The 19,964-nt window shown below is 42.9% G+C and overlaps 1 protein-coding gene across 1 annotated transcript in view; it reads right to left on the bottom strand.

The window, feature by feature from the left end:
• IGLON5 (IgLON family member 5) overlaps nucleotides 1–19,964 on the bottom strand; it is a 423,086-nt gene that overhangs the window by 62,368 nt on the left and 340,754 nt on the right. Inside the window, 1 exon segment of the mRNA XM_075840383.1 lies at nucleotides 11,717–11,836. Coding sequence (XP_075696498.1) covers nucleotides 11,717–11,836 — 120 coding nt within the window.

The raw sequence follows: 19,964 nt of genomic DNA, 5'->3' as shown, positions 1-19,964 counted from the left end.
TTTGTAAATATTTATGAACATTTTTTCAAAAACATTTCAGAAACAGGTTTGACTGTGTTGTCAAAGAAACCGTCTGTAACTCGTAAGTATCTGGACCTCATCGTTTTCAGAAGCGAATAGCAGACGCTGAAATTATACTGTCTTGTAGAGGGAAGGGACACTCGAAATGGTAAGAAACTGTCCCCCCATTAACAGTATTACGGGACTACAGCCCAATAAATCTTAGGACAGAGACCAAAATGCCCCTCCATGGGTTTTTACTTTGGAAAATGTCATTGGCGCTGGAGGGGGGTCGTGTTTTAGAGCCTGCTCCTCACCCGCTACCTTTACAGATCCCATATTAGATACATCATCCGCCTTAAGGACTATAGGGATCTACTGCAAACTCAACTCTGCTAAGTGGTTGAGTGTATGGTGCCCAATTCCTGAGACCAAACAGGTGCCCATTGCCCTAGAAGCAATCCTGACTCTCAGAATTAGTTCCGTTGCCCCGGGCAACCAAAATAGATACATTTTGAAACAATCACACGAGATCTCCAGACTAGTTGCTAAGGGCAACACATCGCTGTTCCTGATTGCACCAAACCGCACATCTGTCACGAGCAAGTAACCATACTAGATCATTATAGAGATCACCTCCACATACCTTAACCCCTGGGCACCGCGACTATTTTGGGCCTTGAGGATACATCGATTTTTTTTCCTTTTATCGCATCACTGGGTTCAGAGAGCCACAACTTTTCCGTTGACTTCGCCGTATGAAGACTTGTTTTTTGCGGATTTTTTTTTTTAGTAACGGCAACTTTTCGTTGTATATATAATGAATTCAATTTTTTTTTTTAATTACTTTTGCACAATAAGGAAAACAGAACTGCGGTCCTACCCTGTGATCGCGTCACGCAAGCGCCAATGGGGTTTCAGAAAGAGTCCCTCTTCGGACACCCTCTGTCACCCCATCTGTGCCCCCATGACGTGATCACAGGATGGGCTCTGCAATCGCAGTCACTATTGACCGCGGCATCTGAGAGGTTAAACGTCATCCCCAACACTCGCCGTGGATATTGCGGGCTCTGCTTCAATGCACCGCTCCATATCCGCACGTAAATGTACGCCACGTGACGTTAACCTCCAGGTGCAAGTGCTGTAAATATACCAAAAATAGTGCCAAGGGGTTAAAGGGCCGGTCTAGTATTATAGAAAATTATTTATGGCGCTGTGTCGAACTGAAGCTCCTTGGACCCACCAGGGTAGACGATCCTAAGCGTCCCCCTCCCCCTATACGGAATATGCGCACGTTCACTTATAATTGCATCGTAATCTTTGTTGTTATCGTCGTACACACATTTTCCCCGCTGAGAGAAACAAAAAAGGCGGACGGAGCAAGGCAAGACACGCTAAAAATCAATTCAGACTGAGACGCTGCGACGAGGCAGAGGACGTGAGGCAGCCATTCTAGTCTGGGAGTCTTTCAGCCGCTATCTGTCATCACAAGGCGATAAGCCTGCCGTACCTCTGCGGCGGGAAGGCTCCGGCATGCACGAATGTTTTAGTAAACTATAGATATTAGATGCTATGGGCCCGGCTGTGATTGCTATGCCATGCTGTGGGATCCTGCGGAGCGGGGCATAGGTACAATCATGTGTATAATACGGGGGGTGGAGCTGCTATCCGTAATGAAAGCTGAGTCTATGTGCGGAGAAAGCGGCGGATCCTGGGCGAGAAATTGAGATTAACAATGACGGCTACTGGTACCGACAGCAAATCTGCTACTTGTCTGGCGAGGAAGAGGAGGATGAGATGTGACTGCGTACCAGGCGGGAAGGAGCGCAATGTAGGGGGTGCCGCTTTGTGGAGCTTCACTACAATATGACAAACGCGGTTCGGTTTATTCGAAATTATGATAGAAGAATGTTTGGTGACGGGGGAAACTGGACGACCGAGACTAAAGGATTAAGCCCCCATCAGATCACCGCTCCGACATGCGTCCATTATAGGATGGCAGGGTCCTTGCAGAGGTAGCAGTGACACCTGGAACCTGAGGGGGCCCAAAAGCTCCTCTTGTATTATCAATGACACATGGTTGGTGCGGGCCCTTTTACATTTTTTGTATTGGGGTCCGGATGCTTCTTTATCAGGGAGGATAATGACTGGTGAGGGTCCCGCTCCCTCCGAGTTGCAGATCAGGTACTAGAAAAGCTTAGGGGACCCCTCTGACATCACGGGTCAAACATTTCATACCTCAATGGTCTCTGATTATATAAAGCGATTCTCAGACAACCTCTTATTATATTAGGAAGTCGCTATTTATGGAATTCCCTAGTACAGAATAGGGGGGTCGGTTATTTGGATGATTTATAAGAGAGGTTCAGTGACAGGTATTGCAGCAGCTTGATAAGGGTTAATAAAGGGTTAATGATACTTTACATGCAGTGAATGGGAAAACCTCCCTTATTCTTGGCTCACATCTATCCGGCTCCTCCAACTTCCTGGCGAGCCGCTCACTCTATACATCAAAGTCAGGGCCGGGGATGATGTAGAAGTTTAATGCGTTGCTCTAATACATCAAAAGAGAGATGGTTGGCTGATAATGTATGGATATAATGCATCACCGTGCCGCTGTCTACCGCCTGATGTATGGCGCCCGCACCCCTCCTCGTCCTCCGCCTCCTCCTCAGCTCTGGGTAGGAGAGGCATCCTATACTGTCCCAGCTTCATGTATATATAGCCTCCTATAATGACCGAAGGTGCTGGAGCATTCTAATGTTTATCTGGAACACTCTCCACTATCTAGAACGCTCACTAGTAATCTAGAACACTCTCCATTGATCCAGAACACTCTCCACTAGTCCAGAACACTCAATAGTAATCCAAAACACTCTCCACTAATCCAGAACACTCAATAGTAATCCAAAACACTCTCCACTAATCCAGAACACTCTCCACTAGTCTAGAACGCTCATTAGTAATCCAGAACACTCTCCACTGATCCAGAACACTCTCCACTGATCCAGAACACTCTCCACTGATCCAGAACACTCTCCACTGATCCAGAACATGCTCCGCTGATGTAGAACACTATACTAATCTAACACATTCAGCACTAACCTAGAACACACTGCAATAATCTAGAATACAGTAGCCTAGAATCTGTGGTATTAATACATATGCAGGCAGATTGCATTTATCTGTAATCTATGTAGTAGACCCATTCTCTACTAATCCAGAACAGTCTGTCCCAATCCTGAACAGTCTGTCCCAATCCAGAACATTTCTTACTAATCCAGAGATCTCTTTACTAATCCAAAACACTCGGTCCCAATCCAGGACACTCAGTCCCAATCCAGGACACTCTTTACTAATCTAGAACACTCCTTACTAATCCAGAACCTCCATAGTAATCCAGAACACTTTACTAATGCAGGACAATGTTTACTAATCCAGAGCACTCTTTACTAATCCAAAACACTCTGTGGTAATCCAGAACACTCCGTACCAATCTGAAACACTCTGAGCTAATGCAGAACAGTTTGTACTAATCCAGAAAACTCTTTACTAGTCCAGAACAGTCCTTACAAGTCCACAACACTCTACTAATCCAGAACACTCTGTACTAATCCAGAACACTCTGTACTAATCGAGAATGCTCCGTGCTGATCCAGAACACTCTGTACTAATCGAGAATGCTCCGTTCTAATCCAGAACAGTCTGTAGAATAAAGAAAGTAGCCCTCAACACGATTCCTGGACTTCAATGTGCATCAATTGGCTCCAATTTCCACCAATTCCCGAAAAATCTGAGTCCAACAAAGAATTGTCACTGCACTAGATAACTAAATAGTTTTGTCTTTATTACAGCAATGATTGCGGATACAGTAGAGGCGACGTTTCAGCCATACAGGGACTTTCTCAAGCCCATAGACATGCAAGAGAAGTGTCCCCTATTTATAACAGCGGGCGCCACTTCTAATCAAGCGACATGCTGACATTTTACTATAGATTTTGCAATTTTTTTTTAGTTGAAAAATACAATGAAGGTCTGTAAGCAAGAGGCGGGGGGGGGGGGAGGGGGCAGAGTATCACATGACTGAAGGGTCAGACTACACAGGGTTTGTTTGTAGTCTGTCACCATGGACACACACAGGTCAACATAAGAGTTGCATACACAAAACGATAGGAGATTTTTAAATTGCTTCATTTTTTATTTTAATTTCACTGAAGCGATAAGAAAATGGTTACAAAAGTGCTCCGAGTGTTTAGTCTAGAACATTCTATACCGAATGAATACTGACTGTACATACTGAACTAATCCAGACAACCAACCAGTGAAGTTTTCCCATCACACAATATCAATCTAGAACAGGGTCCCACTGAAGCAGCATCGCCCATAGATATCACGTGTTTCCGATTCCCCAGGTCACTCTGTACCTCTGTTCTCCGACTTGAATATCATTGATCAGGAAAGCAAGCAGAGATCTGTCCAAATCTAAATGCTGTTATTATATCGTATCTCTGATATCCCATCATAGCGGGTCACAGCTGCACTCAGCCAACATCTTGTGATGATACCAAACATCGTACATGCAACAATATCCGGTCCTAATCCAGAACGCAGATGTGAGCACAATACGCCGCGGATTTACACAATTCTGATGTGCTGTAGAGATTCAGGATGGAAATGAATGCACAAGCACAAGGCAGAATTATGCCTCATTATTATAATAGAAAACTGCACCCGCCATCATCAGGAGTATAATGCAATTCTATCACATTCAGTAGAAGACTACAACCCCCAACATGACACGACCACTGAACATGACCATAATACAATTCCATTACACTTCATAGATAGAAAACTACAACCCTCAACATATCCGACACCTGGACATGACTATAATACAATTCTATTATACTTTACCCATAAAACACTACAACCCTCATCATGACCGACCACATAGAAGACTTAATATCTCATATCTATCTATCTATCTATCTATCTATCTATCTATCTATCTATCTATCTATCTATCTATCTATCTATCTATCTATCTATCTATCTCAATCTATCTCAATCTATCTCAATCTATATCTATCTATCTATCTATCTATCTATCTATCTATCTATCTATCTATCTATCTATCTCAATCTATCTCAATCTATATATCTATCTATCTATCTATCTATCTATCTATCTATCTATCTATCTATCTATCTATCTATCTATCTATCTATCTATCTATCTATCTATCTATCTATCTCATATCTATCTATCTATCTATCTCATATCTATCTATCTATCTATCTATCTCATATCTATCTATCTATCTATCTCAATCTATCTATCTATCTCAATCTATCTATCTATCTCAATCTATCTATCTATCTCAATCTATCTATCTATCTCAATCTATCTATCTATCTATCTATCTCAATCTATCTATCTATCTCATATCTATCTATCTATCTATCTATCTATCTATCTATCTATCTATCTATCTATCTATCTATCTATCTATCTATCTATCTATCTCATATCTATCTATCTATCTATCTCAATCTATCTATCTATCTCAATCTATCTATCTATCTCAATCTATCTATCTATCTATCTCAATCTATCTATCTATCTCAATCTATCTATCTATCTCAATCTATCTATCTCAATCTATCTATCTATCTCAATCTATCTATCTATCTCAATCTATCTCAATCTATCTATCTATCTATCTATCTATCTATCTATCTATCTATCTATCTATCTATCTATCTATCTATCTATCATCTATCTATCATCTATCTATCTATCTATCTATCTATCTATCTATCTATCTATCTATCTATCTATCTATCTATCTATCTATCTATCTATCTATCTATCTATCTCATATCTATCTATCTATCTATCTATCTATCTATCTATCTATCTATCTATCTATCTATCTATCTATCTATCTATCTATCTCATATCAATTCAATTCAATTCAAAGAAGCTTTATTGGCAGGACCAAATACATATTAGCATTGCCAAAGCAAGTAAGAAGTAAGGGAATGAGGGATAGGGACTGAGGGCTTGGGGATAGGGACATATCTAGGGTCGGGGTTATACAAGTCCATGGCATATCATGTCTCTCTCAGTTTATGGCATGCAGTGACATATTGTGCCGCTGTGCCCACTGTGGTTTCCTCTTCACCCAGCAGGATGTAGAGTTTCGCTTCCTCTTCCACGGAGCTGAAGTCCGGTAAGAGATCAGAGAGTCTCCTGAAGTGAGTGTCCCTTACTGCTGAGTATTTGGAGCAGTGTAGCAGGAAGTGGGCCTCATCCTCCACGGCCTCCTGGTCGCACTGTTGGCACAGTCGGCTCTCCCTGGGCTTGTAGGTCTGTCTGTGGCGCCCGGATTCGATGAGCAGGTTGTGGGCGCTCAGTCTGTAGCGGCTCAGGATCTGTCTGTCTCTGTGGTTTGGCAGTTTCTCCAGATATGGCGCCAGTTTATATTCCCGCTGTAGACTCCGGTATATTGTCAGTTTCTGGGATGTCTTTATGTCGTTCCTCCAGTCACTGATATACTCCTCTTGGTTCTCGTTTATTGTCTTCTTGATTTCGGATTTTGTGAGGCCGCGCTGAGTGACATTTTCTTCAGGCCGGGTCAGGGTGAGATGTTCTGCGGGGCCTGGTTTACCTGGGACCCCTTGGTGTAACAGGGCTTTATGGTGATAGGAACTTTGCCTGCTGCTGTGTAGATGGGCCCAGAATGATAGCGCCCTCTTCTGGATTGTGAGGTGTAGTGGGAATCTGCCCAGTTCTGCCCGACAGGCACTATTTGAGGTGCTCCGATGGACTTGGAGAAGGTGTTTGCAGAATTCTAGGTGGAAGATTTCTGTTGGGCTGGAATCCCACCTTGACCAGTCTGGGTATGTGTCCGGACCCCAGACTTCACTGGCATACAGGAGGATTGGGGAGATGATGGAGTCAAAGATTTTCAGCCAGACCGTCACTGGTGGTTTGAGATGATAGAGTTTTCGTCTGATGGCATAGAAGGTTTTGCACGCCTTGTCTTTCAGAATCTCTATGGCTTGTTTAAAGCTTCCTGATTGGTTGATTTCTAGGCCCAGGTAAGTGTACCTGTCGGTCGCTGTGATTGTGGCGTTATTTAGTGTGAAGGTCGGGTGCCTGGGGGATTTTGAGTTTCTCTTCTGGAACACCATGATGTTGGTTTTCTTGGCATTGATGGGTAGTGCCCACGTGGAGCTGAATTTTTCTAGGATTTGCAGGTTGTCTTGGAGACCTTTCTCGGTTGGTGATAGTAACAGAAGGTCATCTGCATACAGCAGGAATTTCACCTGGGTGTCATGGAGGGCGAGACCTGGTGCTGAGGAGGATTCCAGAGCTGTGGCCAGTTCATTGATGTAGATGTTGAAGAGCGTTGGACTGAGGCTGCAGCCTTGTCTGACTCCTCGGCTCTGCTGGAAATCAGCCGTTCTTCTCCCGTTCACCTTCACGCTGCATCTGTTCTCTGTGTAGGAGCTTCTGATGACGTCATAGGTTTTACCTCCTATTCCGCTCTCCAGCAGTTTCAGGAATAGGCCCGGGTGCCACACTGAGTCAAAGGCCTTCTTAAAGTCCACAAAACAGGCGTAAATCTTCCCATGCTTTGTATTGTGGACGTGGCTCTTGATGAGGCTGCGCAGGGTGTAGATGTGGTCAGTGGTGCGGTGGTTTGGCATGAACCCAGCTTGGCTTTGGTGGAGGACATTGTGCTGGGAGAGGAAGCTGAGGATTCTCTTATTCAGGATGCTGCTGAACAGTTTCCCCAGGTTGCTGCTGACACATATCCCTCGGTAGTTGGCCGGGTCGTACCTGTCCCAACTCTTGTGGATTGGTGTTATAAGGCCTTGGTTCCAGATTTGCGGGAAGTAGCCGGCACTCAGCACTATATTAAATAGTTTGACTATTGCGGCCTGTATTTCTGGCGGGCTGTGTTTTATCATTTCTGGTGAGATTCTGTCTAGGCCGCTGGATTTTTTACACCTTATGTCTGAGGTTCTCTCTGTTACTTCTTGCAGTGTTATTGGTGTATCCAGGGGGTTTTGAGAATCTTTAAGTGTTTCCTCCATCGCCTTCAATTTTGATATTATTTGTTTTTGTTCTTGGCTTTGTTCTTCTTTCGGGATATCTTTGTAGAGGTCCCTGAAATATTGGAGCCAGATGTTGCCATTTTGAATATGAAGGTTGTTTTTCTTGCAATTTTTGCCCATGTGTTTCCATAATTCCCAGAACGAGTTGTCATGGAGGGCATCTTGGAGTTGGGTAAGTTTGGTGGAGATGTGCCTTTGTTTTTTCTTTCGGAGGATGGTCTTGTATTGCCTCTGTATGTTGCTGTAGGCCTCCTTCAGACCGCTGTTGTTTGGGTCTCGGTGCTTCTTATTTGAGGCATTTCTTAGGGTCTTCCGTACTTCTTTGCACTCACGGTCAAACCAACCGTTAGGATGTATTTCTTGTGGCCTCTTGTAGTCACATCTTTTCAGGTCAGACTTCTCTGCCATGGTATAGAATATATTATTGAGGTCATTTACGGCCTGATTGACCCCTCCTGGGCTTGTCTCATACACCTTGTTGTAGAGGTTGTGAAGCATCTCCTGCACTTCTGGTCTGTTCATTGTCTCTTTATATTTTATAGTTGACGTTTTGGACCATTTATAAGATGGGGGCAGGTTGAAGAGGCCGGTTTGATGTGGTTTTTGTGCAGATGGTTTGGTTGTGGATTTGATGTATAGAAGTAATTGGTTGTGATCTGACAGGTGCGTTTGTGGAGTGACTATGAGTGCGCCAATGTTTGCGGGGTCCATGTCCGTGATGGCATAGTCTACTACACTGCTGCCTACATGGGAGTTTAGTGTATACCTTCCTAAAGAGTCTCCCTTGGTGCGGCCATTCAGTATGTGGAGTCCTAAGCTTCGACATAGATTCAGTAGTTTTTTCCCGCTTTTGTTGACGGTGCTGTCATAGCTGTTTCTCTCTTTCTGTAGGGAGTTATGACAGTCGGCCTCTGCTCCAAAGATGAAGATATTTCCATCATTGGTCAGGTAGTCTTTATCTCTCCCCGTTCTTGCATTGAGGTCTCCGTAGATGAGAACGCTGCCCAGGGTCTGGAAATGGGCGGCTTCCCTTTGTATAATCTCAAAGCTGTCTGGGTTGGAGTACGGGGACTCTGGCGGTGCGATGTACGTTGCGCAGAGATACATGTCAGACTGAGAGGTGAGGATGGAGCTGCCTATTCTTATCCAGATGTGGCTGTCTCCTCGCTTCACGGCTTTGATCTGCTCATGGAGCTCCTCCTTGTACCAGACTAATATTCCTCCTGAACACCGACCCTGCTTGATGTGTTTATTTTTCAGGGCGGGGACAGAGATTTCCCTGTATCCAGTGGGCACCAGGGACTCATTCTCTGTCCTAGTCCATGTTTCCAGGAGGATTTGTATATCGATATTTTTCAGTCTTTGGATGAAGTCTGGATCGTTAATTTTGCATCCAAAGGCTGAGGCGTTGAGGCCTTGAATATTCCAGCTGCTGATTATAAAGGACGTCATTGTGTGTCCATATACCTTGTAATGAGCGGCGCTGTGTAGGACGGGCTGGAGATGTGACTGTTGGATGTGTTGTAGATGTTCTCGTGTTGTACAGTCACATTAGTTTTTTACATAGAGTGCTGAGCAGGGTCTTTAGCATCTCCATGTCTCTGCTCTGCGTGTCTCTGTGTGAGGCAGGGGGTTTCCTCCATGTCTCTGCTCTGCGTGTCTCTGTGTGAGGCAGGGTGTTTCCTCCATGTCTCTGCTCTGCGTGTCTCTGTGTGAGGCAGGGGGTTTCCTCCATGTCTCTGCTCTGCGTGTCTCTGTGTGAGGCAGGGGGTTTCCTCCATGTCTCTGCTCTGTGTGTCTCTGTGTGAGGCAGGGGGTTTCCTCCATGTCTCTGCTCTGTGTGTCTCTGTGTGAGGCAGGGGGTTTCCTCCATGTCTCTGCTCTGCGTGTCTCTGTGTGAGGCAGGGGGTTTTCTCCATGGCTTTTGCCTCTGTTGGTCTGACCTTGGGTAAAGGGGTTTTTCTCCTGGGTGTAGTGAGGTGTGTGGAGTTTGAGGTCTTTTCATTGTTAGTGATGTCTCCATGTTTTGGCTTTGGCTGGTGTGGGGTCCAGGTCTGGGGGGTCTGTTCAGCACAATGTCTTTCAGTTCTTTGGCCAGAAGGCTGACCCCTCGTTTGTTGAGGTGTTTGTCATCATACAGGTGGTGCTGCTCTATGGAGGGGTGTTGTGCCAGGCTGATGTTTGACATTGAGCTGATGTTCGCTGCCAGCTTTGTGTTGATGGCCTGGGTGATCTCGTTGGGTACATCTTTTCTTGGGAGCACGGATGATATAATTATTTTACTGTCAGGGAACTTTTGTTGTGCCGTCTTTGCTAGTTGGGTCAGTTGTTCTGCAATCTGCTGTTGCTGGTCTTGGAGGTTGTTTGTACCCGTGTGTATAATGAGATGGTTTGGATTGGTAAAATGTGGGTTATTGATGACTGATGTGACTTGTTGGATAGTTGCACAGTGAATTTTACTGACCCTTTTTCCTGGGAAGAGTCGCCGTGAATTAAGGTATTTGCCATTTGAGTCAATTATTAGGACAGTATCAGGACATTGTGACTATCTATCTATCTATCTATCTATCTATCTATCTATCTATCTATCTATCTATCTATCTATCTATCTATCATCTATCTATCTATCTATCTATCTATCTATCTATCTATCTATCTATCTATCTATCTATCTATCTATCTATCTATGTATCTATCTATCTATCTATCTATCTATCTATCTATCTATCTATCTATCTATCTATCTCATATCTATCTATCTATCTATCTGACAAAAATAGGAGAAGAGGGGGGAGGAATCCTCCAGCTCACCTGACACTGTGGGTTGTGTGACATTACAGCCAAGACTAAGGACGCAGAAGCGTCCGAAACGCGTAGGCTCTGAGGACATCACCGCCCGCTTACCTCCACACCTGGACTTTATACCTCTGGACTACCTTTTAAATCAAGAACCATTAAACTTGGAATTTTGCTTCCGTTTTAAACTGCACGCAGCGCTGGATCCAAATACTCTTCTTCTTCCCTGCTATCTATCTATCTGTCTATCTATCTATCTATCTATCTATCTATCTATCTATCTATCTATCTATCTATCTATCTATCTATCTATCTATCTATCTATCTATCTATCTATCTATCTATCTCTGTCTGTCTATCTATCTATCTATCTATCTATCTATCTATCTATCTATCTAATATCTATCTATCTATCTATCTAATATCTATCTATCTATCTATCTATCTATCTAATATCTATCTATCTATCTATCTATCTATCTATCTATCTATCTATCTATCTATCTATCTATCTATCTATCTATCTATCTAATATCTATCTATCTATCTATCTATCTATCTATCTATCTATCTATCTATCTATCTATCTATCTGTAATGTACAGAGAAGGGTCTTGTTCATGTCATGTCTTCTTTAATATTCTAGCAAAATATAAGTGATTACGCGGTGGTACCTAGACTCTGGATACGATGCTATAGTCAGATTCTGAGCCTTTTAGGATACCCTTTACCTCACGCTCCATTCCTACAAGTGGTGACATCCCTGTCCCTCGGTAGCTGGACCCTCTCACCTCTCAGCTGCTTCCAGGTCACGGTCGGCTCCGGTTTTCCAACAGCCAGACACATGAGGTTGACGTTGCTCCCCTCATTTACGGTGATACTAGAAGAGATGTTCACTATTTTGGCCGGTACTAGAAAAAAAAAACCATGAAAAACATTTTAATATTTAATATAGTCAATATAGTACATTTATTTTAGTCATATTTTTTAGTTTAGTAAATATAAATCCTTGAGTCGCCCTCTTCTGTTCAGCCCTCATAGAGGTGTACATTAGAAAGCTGGGTGATCATTTATATGGACGCAGATCTTAGAATGATTGGTACCCAGCTTTCTCAGGCTCCTGACTGGTAAATGGCCTAAGTATGCAGCAAGTCCGTCTAGCTAAATAAAGGGGATGTATCACGTAATAAATGGAGGGATTTGCCATTCAGGAGACTAAAAAAGCTGGGTGATATTTTCATTGAGAGGCTTAATGGCTGCCATATTTGCTTTCACCCAGCTTTCCTAGGAACAGATAGATCTAAGAAATGACTGAATAGAATTTTGAAGAACTTGACACAAGAGGGCGACTCAATGATTTATAGTTAAAGGGGTATTCCAATCATATAAAGTAATGGCATGACTTTATGATTAATAGGGGTCCGACCTCTGGGACCCCCACGATCCTGAGAATGAGGTTATGATCTAGTTCCCTGCACAGTCAGTGGTCAGCAGTGCCGCTCTACAGGGTAAAACAGTAAAGACCCCTCCCCTTTAGTCTCAGTATCAGTTCTAGAGGACAGACGCCCACCGATCAGAAAGTGATGGCAAATCCTAGTTGACATTACTATATAGGGTTGGAATACCCCTTTAAAGGAGGATTTGCCTCATTTTGGATAGAAACTCAGTTCAAAGGAAATGCAGATAGAACAACCCATTTGTCCTGGCGCTGTGGCAGCGTTACATTGTGCCAGTGCTGCACAGCAAAGCGGCAGGAGGGTGTTCGGACAATAAATGTGAACCTGTAGTCACAGACTTTCAGAACTTTTATGCTTTTATGTACTCAAAATCGTATTAATTTTATAAAAAGAAGTTCTGCAACTTTCCAATATACATAGAGTTTTAATTCATCATCCTAATCTGATTGCTGTCAGTGAATAGAACATTCTTGTTTACATTTAACCGCTGAAAACCTTTACAGACCTAATACTTCTCACAGCTGAAAGTTTATTATAATTGTATCAGTCTAGACAATCCTCTGTGAGATAAACACATCAGCAGAACGAATCTCTCTCCTGTTCTGATAGTTTGTTACAATGTCTCAGTGCAGTTAAAACGTATCAGTCTGGAGTTCAGGTTGTTTAGCTCACAGAGGATTGTCTAGACTTGACACAATTGTAACACAATGAGAAACCTTTGGTCTGAATATAAACAAGAATGTTCCCATTCGCAGAAAGCAGAGATCTTGAAAATAGTGAACACAAAGTATAAGAAGGTTGCAGAACTTTTCAATAAACAATCAATAACCTTTATTTATATAAAAGTGGAAAGACCCCTCTAAAACCTATGTCTAGTTTAGACATATGCTCTATCTGGACATGTTATGTTGGTTGTGGGGGTTAATTACCTGTACCCCCACCCCTCTATTTAGTGAATACTGGGGAGCACTTGATGCTCTTTGCAATGCTTAGTTTTGCCTGTAGGGGCACTGTCGCTCACCACCTGGGTGCAGCTGATTATGAGGTCACTGAGCAGGGGTCCCCCTACCATTAACTTGTCATCAGGGGACCAGTAATATGAATAGGGGCTGCCCATGATTTACACAAATAATGAAACATTGTATCTCTTGATTTGTTATTATTTGTATAGTAATAATAACAACAATAATAATAATAATAATAATAGTAATAATATCTGGATTTTGCCTCTAGGACTATTCTGTACGGCTTCAAACAATGAATCATAGTTTCCCTTTGAAAAATGTTTCTAAACCACACACAGAATATTCGGCTTTTATTGTTATTTCTGATATATTGCTTCATAAATGGCTGACAAAAGAGACATAAAAGAACACAAAACAATAAAACAACCGACAAAGCAGCGGGATCCCGGAGCAAATAAAGCTCCAGTAGTGGAACGTGGCTGTTCATTGTTCACAAATGAAGCCGTCTCTGGTTTGGTCGTATGGCGGCTGCAGTAAAATTGTGGGTGACGGCAGCCGTGACATGTGTAGCCCGAGCCCAAAACCGCCATAGACTCTGGGCAGCTGCCGGACACACAATCCTTCAACCCTTGACTCCTGTATTCATGTCAATAGAGGGAGGAGATAAGCGTCTCACAGACAAAAATAAGACCACTTATCTTGGGAGTTCCAATGGTATTAAACCAGTCTGCTGAATCCTTGTACTCCTTGATTGTAATCTGTTAAGCCCCATTGTTATCTAATATCTATCTATCTATCTATCTATCTATCTATCTATCCCATATCTATCTATCCCATATCTATCTATCCCATATCTATCTATCTATCCCATATCTATCTATCTATCTATCTATCTATCTATCTATTCTATCTATCTATATTTCAGGGCCTATGCATGTAATTTTTTTTTTTGGGGGGGGGGGGGGGGGGGGGAGTTCTCGGCTCTCAATCTAGCACTAGATTTCTGATTCCCATTGACTTTAATGATTACTTAATTTCCTAGGAAAAGGATCCGTGTGAGCTGAACATGGAAGGATCTGTCTACTGACAATGGTTTGTCCATACTGGACAACCCCCCTCATCATTGTCATCCATACCCAGGAGTATATATCGGTCAATGGGGACCCAGTAGTGCTTGGTAATGACTGAATATGGTGCTGGGATATACTGGGATAATCTCACAACCTGCCCATCAGTTAAGGAGTTAAACATAAAGGTTTGGGATTTCCCCCTCCCCCGGCGTTATCAGTACAGCCGCTCGCCGCGGTATCACGAATGCTGTAACTTTCCTCATAGGATTTATAATTGCTTTGGTAATGAGATCTGCAGCGTCCATGATATTCCCATAGCACTTAGATGTTGGGTCTGCGGCTGCGACAATCTTCATGACGTCATCGTCTCAACTGAGACGTCGTCACAAAACCCAACAAAACTTTGTAGCATCAGATCAGAAAAAGTCCGGGAGACCTGATCTACGAAGGCGATATTGTAAAAAAGTGCCATCGCCCAGTAGAAGCCAGCCATGAGCAAGAATACAACTATACTCTGTAAACTCTCCAACATGCGAAAGCCAAAAATAAGTACACCCCCTCCCCCTGGTTGACACAATTGCTAAAGTTATGCGGAAAATTTTCAAGTAACCCCACATTACCCTCATAAATTCCTGTGCCCCTTTAAGTGCTTGCCACAGGTGCCCCCTTTACATTCCTGAGATGTACCCATAAGGGCCTCAGCCCCAGTTACCCACATAAGTGTCTGAGTTCCTTTAAGTCTTTGCCACAGGTGCCCCCTAAGCATGCCATAGATGTACCCATACGTGCCCCAGCTACAGTTACCCACATAAGTGCCTGAGCCCGTTTAAGTCCTTGTGCCCCTTCAGGATCCCTTGGATGTACCCATAAGTGCCCCAGCTACAGTTACCCACATAAGTGTCTGAGTCCCTTTAAGTCCTTGCCACAGGTGCCCCCTTAGCATGCCATAGATGTTCCCATAAGGGCCTCAGTCACAGTTGCACACCGAAGGATCTCAGCTCCAGTTTCCCCATAAGTGGCTTGCCACAGGTGCCCCATAAGTGCCACAGATTTACTCATAAGGTCCTAATACACAGTTGTTCCATAGGTGTCTCAATCATAGTTGCCCTATACTGTATATGCCACTGTGTGTGCCATCTAATAGCACCAGCCGCAGTCTACCCATGAGTGTAACACTTTTAGGGCTGTTCCTCCTGTGACTCTGCATGGCAAAGTTGATGTATATGCCATGTAGGGTTTATAGAAAGCTGGGTGACAACCTGTATAATGGTTATTTGTAGTAATCACCTATGTAGGTGACCAAGATAACTCAGAAAGGACTGGATATAATATTAAAAGACTTCCTGGCAGAGGAAGATTCAGGGACTAGGATGCTGGTAATTAAGTAGGACAGGCAGGTCCTTAGGCTCCATGGAAGACGATCTGGACTCTTTCTCCATCTGATTAGATCACGATCGCTGGTGGGGTCCAACCTGCTGAGACAATGCTGTCCGGGCTCTCAGCCAACGCGACAGTCCACGGTCTACGCTGGAAGGGAGAAGCGTTCTGCGCCATATGCGACCATAAGGGATGTGTGACGTGCCCGGCAATGATCCGGGCGCTGGTTTATGGGGATTCCGTTCATCAGAAGATCTTCATCCCAAGTGGACGTCAATGCTGGGGGTATAGACTTTAGCATTTCCCAGCTTTCCTTGAGTCCTGAAGGGCACTGTTGTCTAATTATTTATAAAGATAAGTATAAGGATGTATATTTTGTATAACTAAGCAAATTCATCATTCAGGAGTTTGGGAAAGCTGGGTGGCAAAACATGTGGGAGCTGTAATGGCAGCTATATTGGTCTTCACTCAACTTTTCTAGATGTGATTAAAAACCAGCTAAATAGATTGTTGGACAATTCAACAGAAAGGGACGCTTCAAGGACTATTTGTTGGAAAAATTTCAACTTTATCTGCATCCTCAGGATGCAGATACAGTTGAATCCAACGGTGGAGCAGGGAGCCATCAACTCCCTACTGCACCATTCACTATGTAATGCTGACCGTGAGCAGCTCGGCACAGACAGGCAGTGAGGTCAGCACAATTGTCTGCGCCGACCAACTCATATCACCGACCGGAAGAGAAGAGGGATCTACTCCACTCGCCATGAGAACAGGGTTAGGTTAATATATTATACTGTATGGGGTAACTATGGAAGCATTATACAATATGAGGCAGCTATGGGGGCATTATAATGTATGGAGGCAGCTATGGGGACATTATATTGTATGGGGCATCTATGGGGGCATTATACTGTGGGGGCAGCTATGGGGCATTATACTGTGGGGGCAGCTATGGGGCATTATACTGTATGGAGGCAGCTATGGGAGCATTATAATGTATGGGCCAGATATGGGGCATTATACTGTATGGAGGCAGATATGGGAGCATTATACTGTATGGGCAGATATGGGAGCATTATACTGTATGGGGCAGATATGGGAGCATTATACTGTATGGGGCAGATATGGGGCATTATACTATATGGGGGCATCCATGGGGCATTATACTGTGTGAGGGCAGCTAAGGGGACATTATAATCTATGGGGGCAGCTATGAGGGGCATTATACTGTGGGGGCAGCTATGGGGCATTATACTGTGGGGGCAGCTATGGGGCATTATACTGTGGGGGCAGCTATGGGGCATTATACTGTATGGAGGCAGCTATGGGAGCATTATAATGTATGGGCCAGATATGGGGCATTATACTGTATGGGGCAGATATGGGAGCATTATACTGTATGGGGCAGATATGGGGCATTATACTATATGGGGGCATCCATGGGGCATTATACTGTGTGAGGGCAGCTAAGGGGACATTATAATCTATGGGGGCAGCTATGGAGGGTATTATATTCCATGGGGGCATTTATTGGAGCATTATACTTTATGGGGGTATTTATGGGAGCATTATACTTTATGGGGGTATTTATGGGAGCATTATACTTTATGGGGGTATTTATGGGAGCATTATACTTGACAATACTTGAAAGTTGGGAGGTATTACTATAATGGCTTGTCCGAAGAAAGTCGAGCTGTCACTCTTCTAGGGCCGCTGCCACTTTGTTAGTGATGGGGGTAGGTCACAGCCTGCAGATGAGACATTGTTGGCATAGCCTAGCAATATTCTCTATATTTTTTTTTCTACTGAGACCCCCTTATTAAGACCCCTTTAATTAATGAAAATGTATATTATAATGTATTTGACTAAATTGTAGTATATTGTTTACTATTCTATTATATTGTATAAATGATAAGATATTGTATTACATTGTATCATGTTCTATTATATTGAAATGTGTTATATTATTTTTATATTGTATTATATTATAGGTCAGGAAGTAGGGTATTATATTTTTTTATGTTCTATTGTATTATATTGTTATATTGTATTGTATGAATCACATTATGTTATATTATATCAATAGCAAGATTGTCTTTCTGGATTTTATCTGACTAAATTGACTCAAAGGGACAGAAAGATTTATAGCATTTACTACCCAAAGTTTGTACAGAGGGATGTACAGGAATTTCATACAAGGGAGTGTGAGTGGGGGATGTGATTACCCCCTTATAAATTTTGGAACAGCACCTCCTAAAGGAATTGTTCAGGATTCCAAAACTTTTTTTTAAAAGAAAAACAGCGCCACTTTTCTCCACAGGCCGTGTCAGGTATTGCAGTTTTTGTGTCTGGTATTGCAGCTCAGCTCCATTCACAACCCATACACAAGACTGTGTGCTGTTTCCAAAAACGTATCCTGCACAACCCCTTTAATGTGAGGGGCCACTGTGACATCTCGGAGGACACTCCGACAAGTCAATTATAATATTCGCATTCTCAAGACATTGTTTTTCTTTTTGAGGTTGACTTCTACTTTAAAGTCACGGTCCAACTTTTAATAAAAAGGGGCGTGAAAGAGCGGAATCTGCGCCGTTCCACATCAGAAAGGCTTCACGCACGGTTCTGTATTTCAGGAGAATTAAGCCGGAAGAAAACTGCTGACATCTTTGTAAAGTTTGGACTGTTTGTTTTAGCTTTTTGTTTTTTTTTCTTCGTCTTTGTCGCTTTCTGCTGAATTGGGCCCTTCGAAACAGAATTGCGTTTTCCATTCCAAAAAAAAAAAACACCGTCAAGCTGTAATTATCCCCCGGCCCACAATAGAAAGGCTTTCAGAGCTCTGACAATATGGCTGATTGTGAGAGAGGGGGGGCAGGGCAGTAAGTTCTGTGACTGACGGCTTCTCTCCCGCAAATCCAGATGGGGCCCCTGCACATATACAATGACGGCCATTATCAAGTTGGCAGAATGAAAAGCTGCCTCGCAATTGGCTACGGCAATTCCACACTGCACGTGTCACTGCGGCACAAGAGAGCAGCGGGGAAAGGACAGAGCGCTCTATATACGTGCAGAAGGGCAGCCGCAGGCGATTTTACAGCCCATTATTCACAATGCCCCTCGATGAGGATGATGATGATGATGGTGATTATAAGATCTCCATTCTTTCATTCTGATCTATGCATTTTGCATTGATTATTTCTATTATCTCATTATATAAGTGTGTCAATTTAAAGGCTATGTTAACCTTTGAAATATTTTTTTTTTTTTAAATATATATCTCAGTGTGTTTGGTGCAACTTTGTAATTACATTTTAATTAAAAATTTGTTTTACTTTTTGTGATACAGCTGCTTTGTATCCTGTATATAGAGCAGCTGTATCTAGCTCTGTGATCTGAATCCGTCAGATGAGCGGCACTGACGGGCTCAGGATCCACCTGTTTTCCATCACATCTAAGTTATGAGCTTAGATGTGATCGGTCAGGGTATGTTCACACGCGAAACAAAAAACGGCTGTAAAATACGGAGCTGTTAGCAAGGAAAACAACCTCTGATTTTCATTTTTTTGATGCAGGTTTTTATGGCTGTTTTTGGAGCCGTCTTTCTATTGAGACAATGAAAAACTGCTCCAAAAACTGCTCAAGAAGGGACATGCACTTCTTTTTACTGGGCGTTTTTTTTACGTGCTGTTTTTTCAAATGTCCGCGTAAAAAAAACATCTGAAAATAAGTCATGGGACCATACCCTCACAGCTCAATCCACACAGGACCTGCTGACATTGAACATGTCAGCCCCGCTGATCTGACGGATTCAAGTTTCAGCGCTTGATACAGCTGCTCTGTATACAGGATACAAAGCAGCTGTATCTCAAAAAGTAAAAATAAGTTTTAATAAAAAGAAATTACAAAGTTGCACCAAACACACTGATTATATACACACACACACACACACACACACACACACACACACACACACACACACACACACACACACACACACACAGTGAAGGAAATAAGTATTTGATCCCTTGCTGATTTTGTAAGTTTACCCACTGTCAAAGACATGAACAGTCTAGAATTTTTAGGCTAGGTTAATTTTACCAGTGAGAGATAGATTATATATAAAAAAAAAAACAAAATCACATTGTCAAAATGATATATATTTATTTGCAT

This window comes from Rhinoderma darwinii, chromosome 10, assembly GCF_050947455.1.
Source record: "Rhinoderma darwinii isolate aRhiDar2 chromosome 10, aRhiDar2.hap1, whole genome shotgun sequence".
Lineage (NCBI taxonomy): Eukaryota > Metazoa > Chordata > Amphibia > Anura > Rhinodermatidae > Rhinoderma > Rhinoderma darwinii.
The sequence above is the reverse complement of the archived record's forward strand: the minus strand, read 5'-3'. Positions and strand labels throughout refer to the sequence as shown.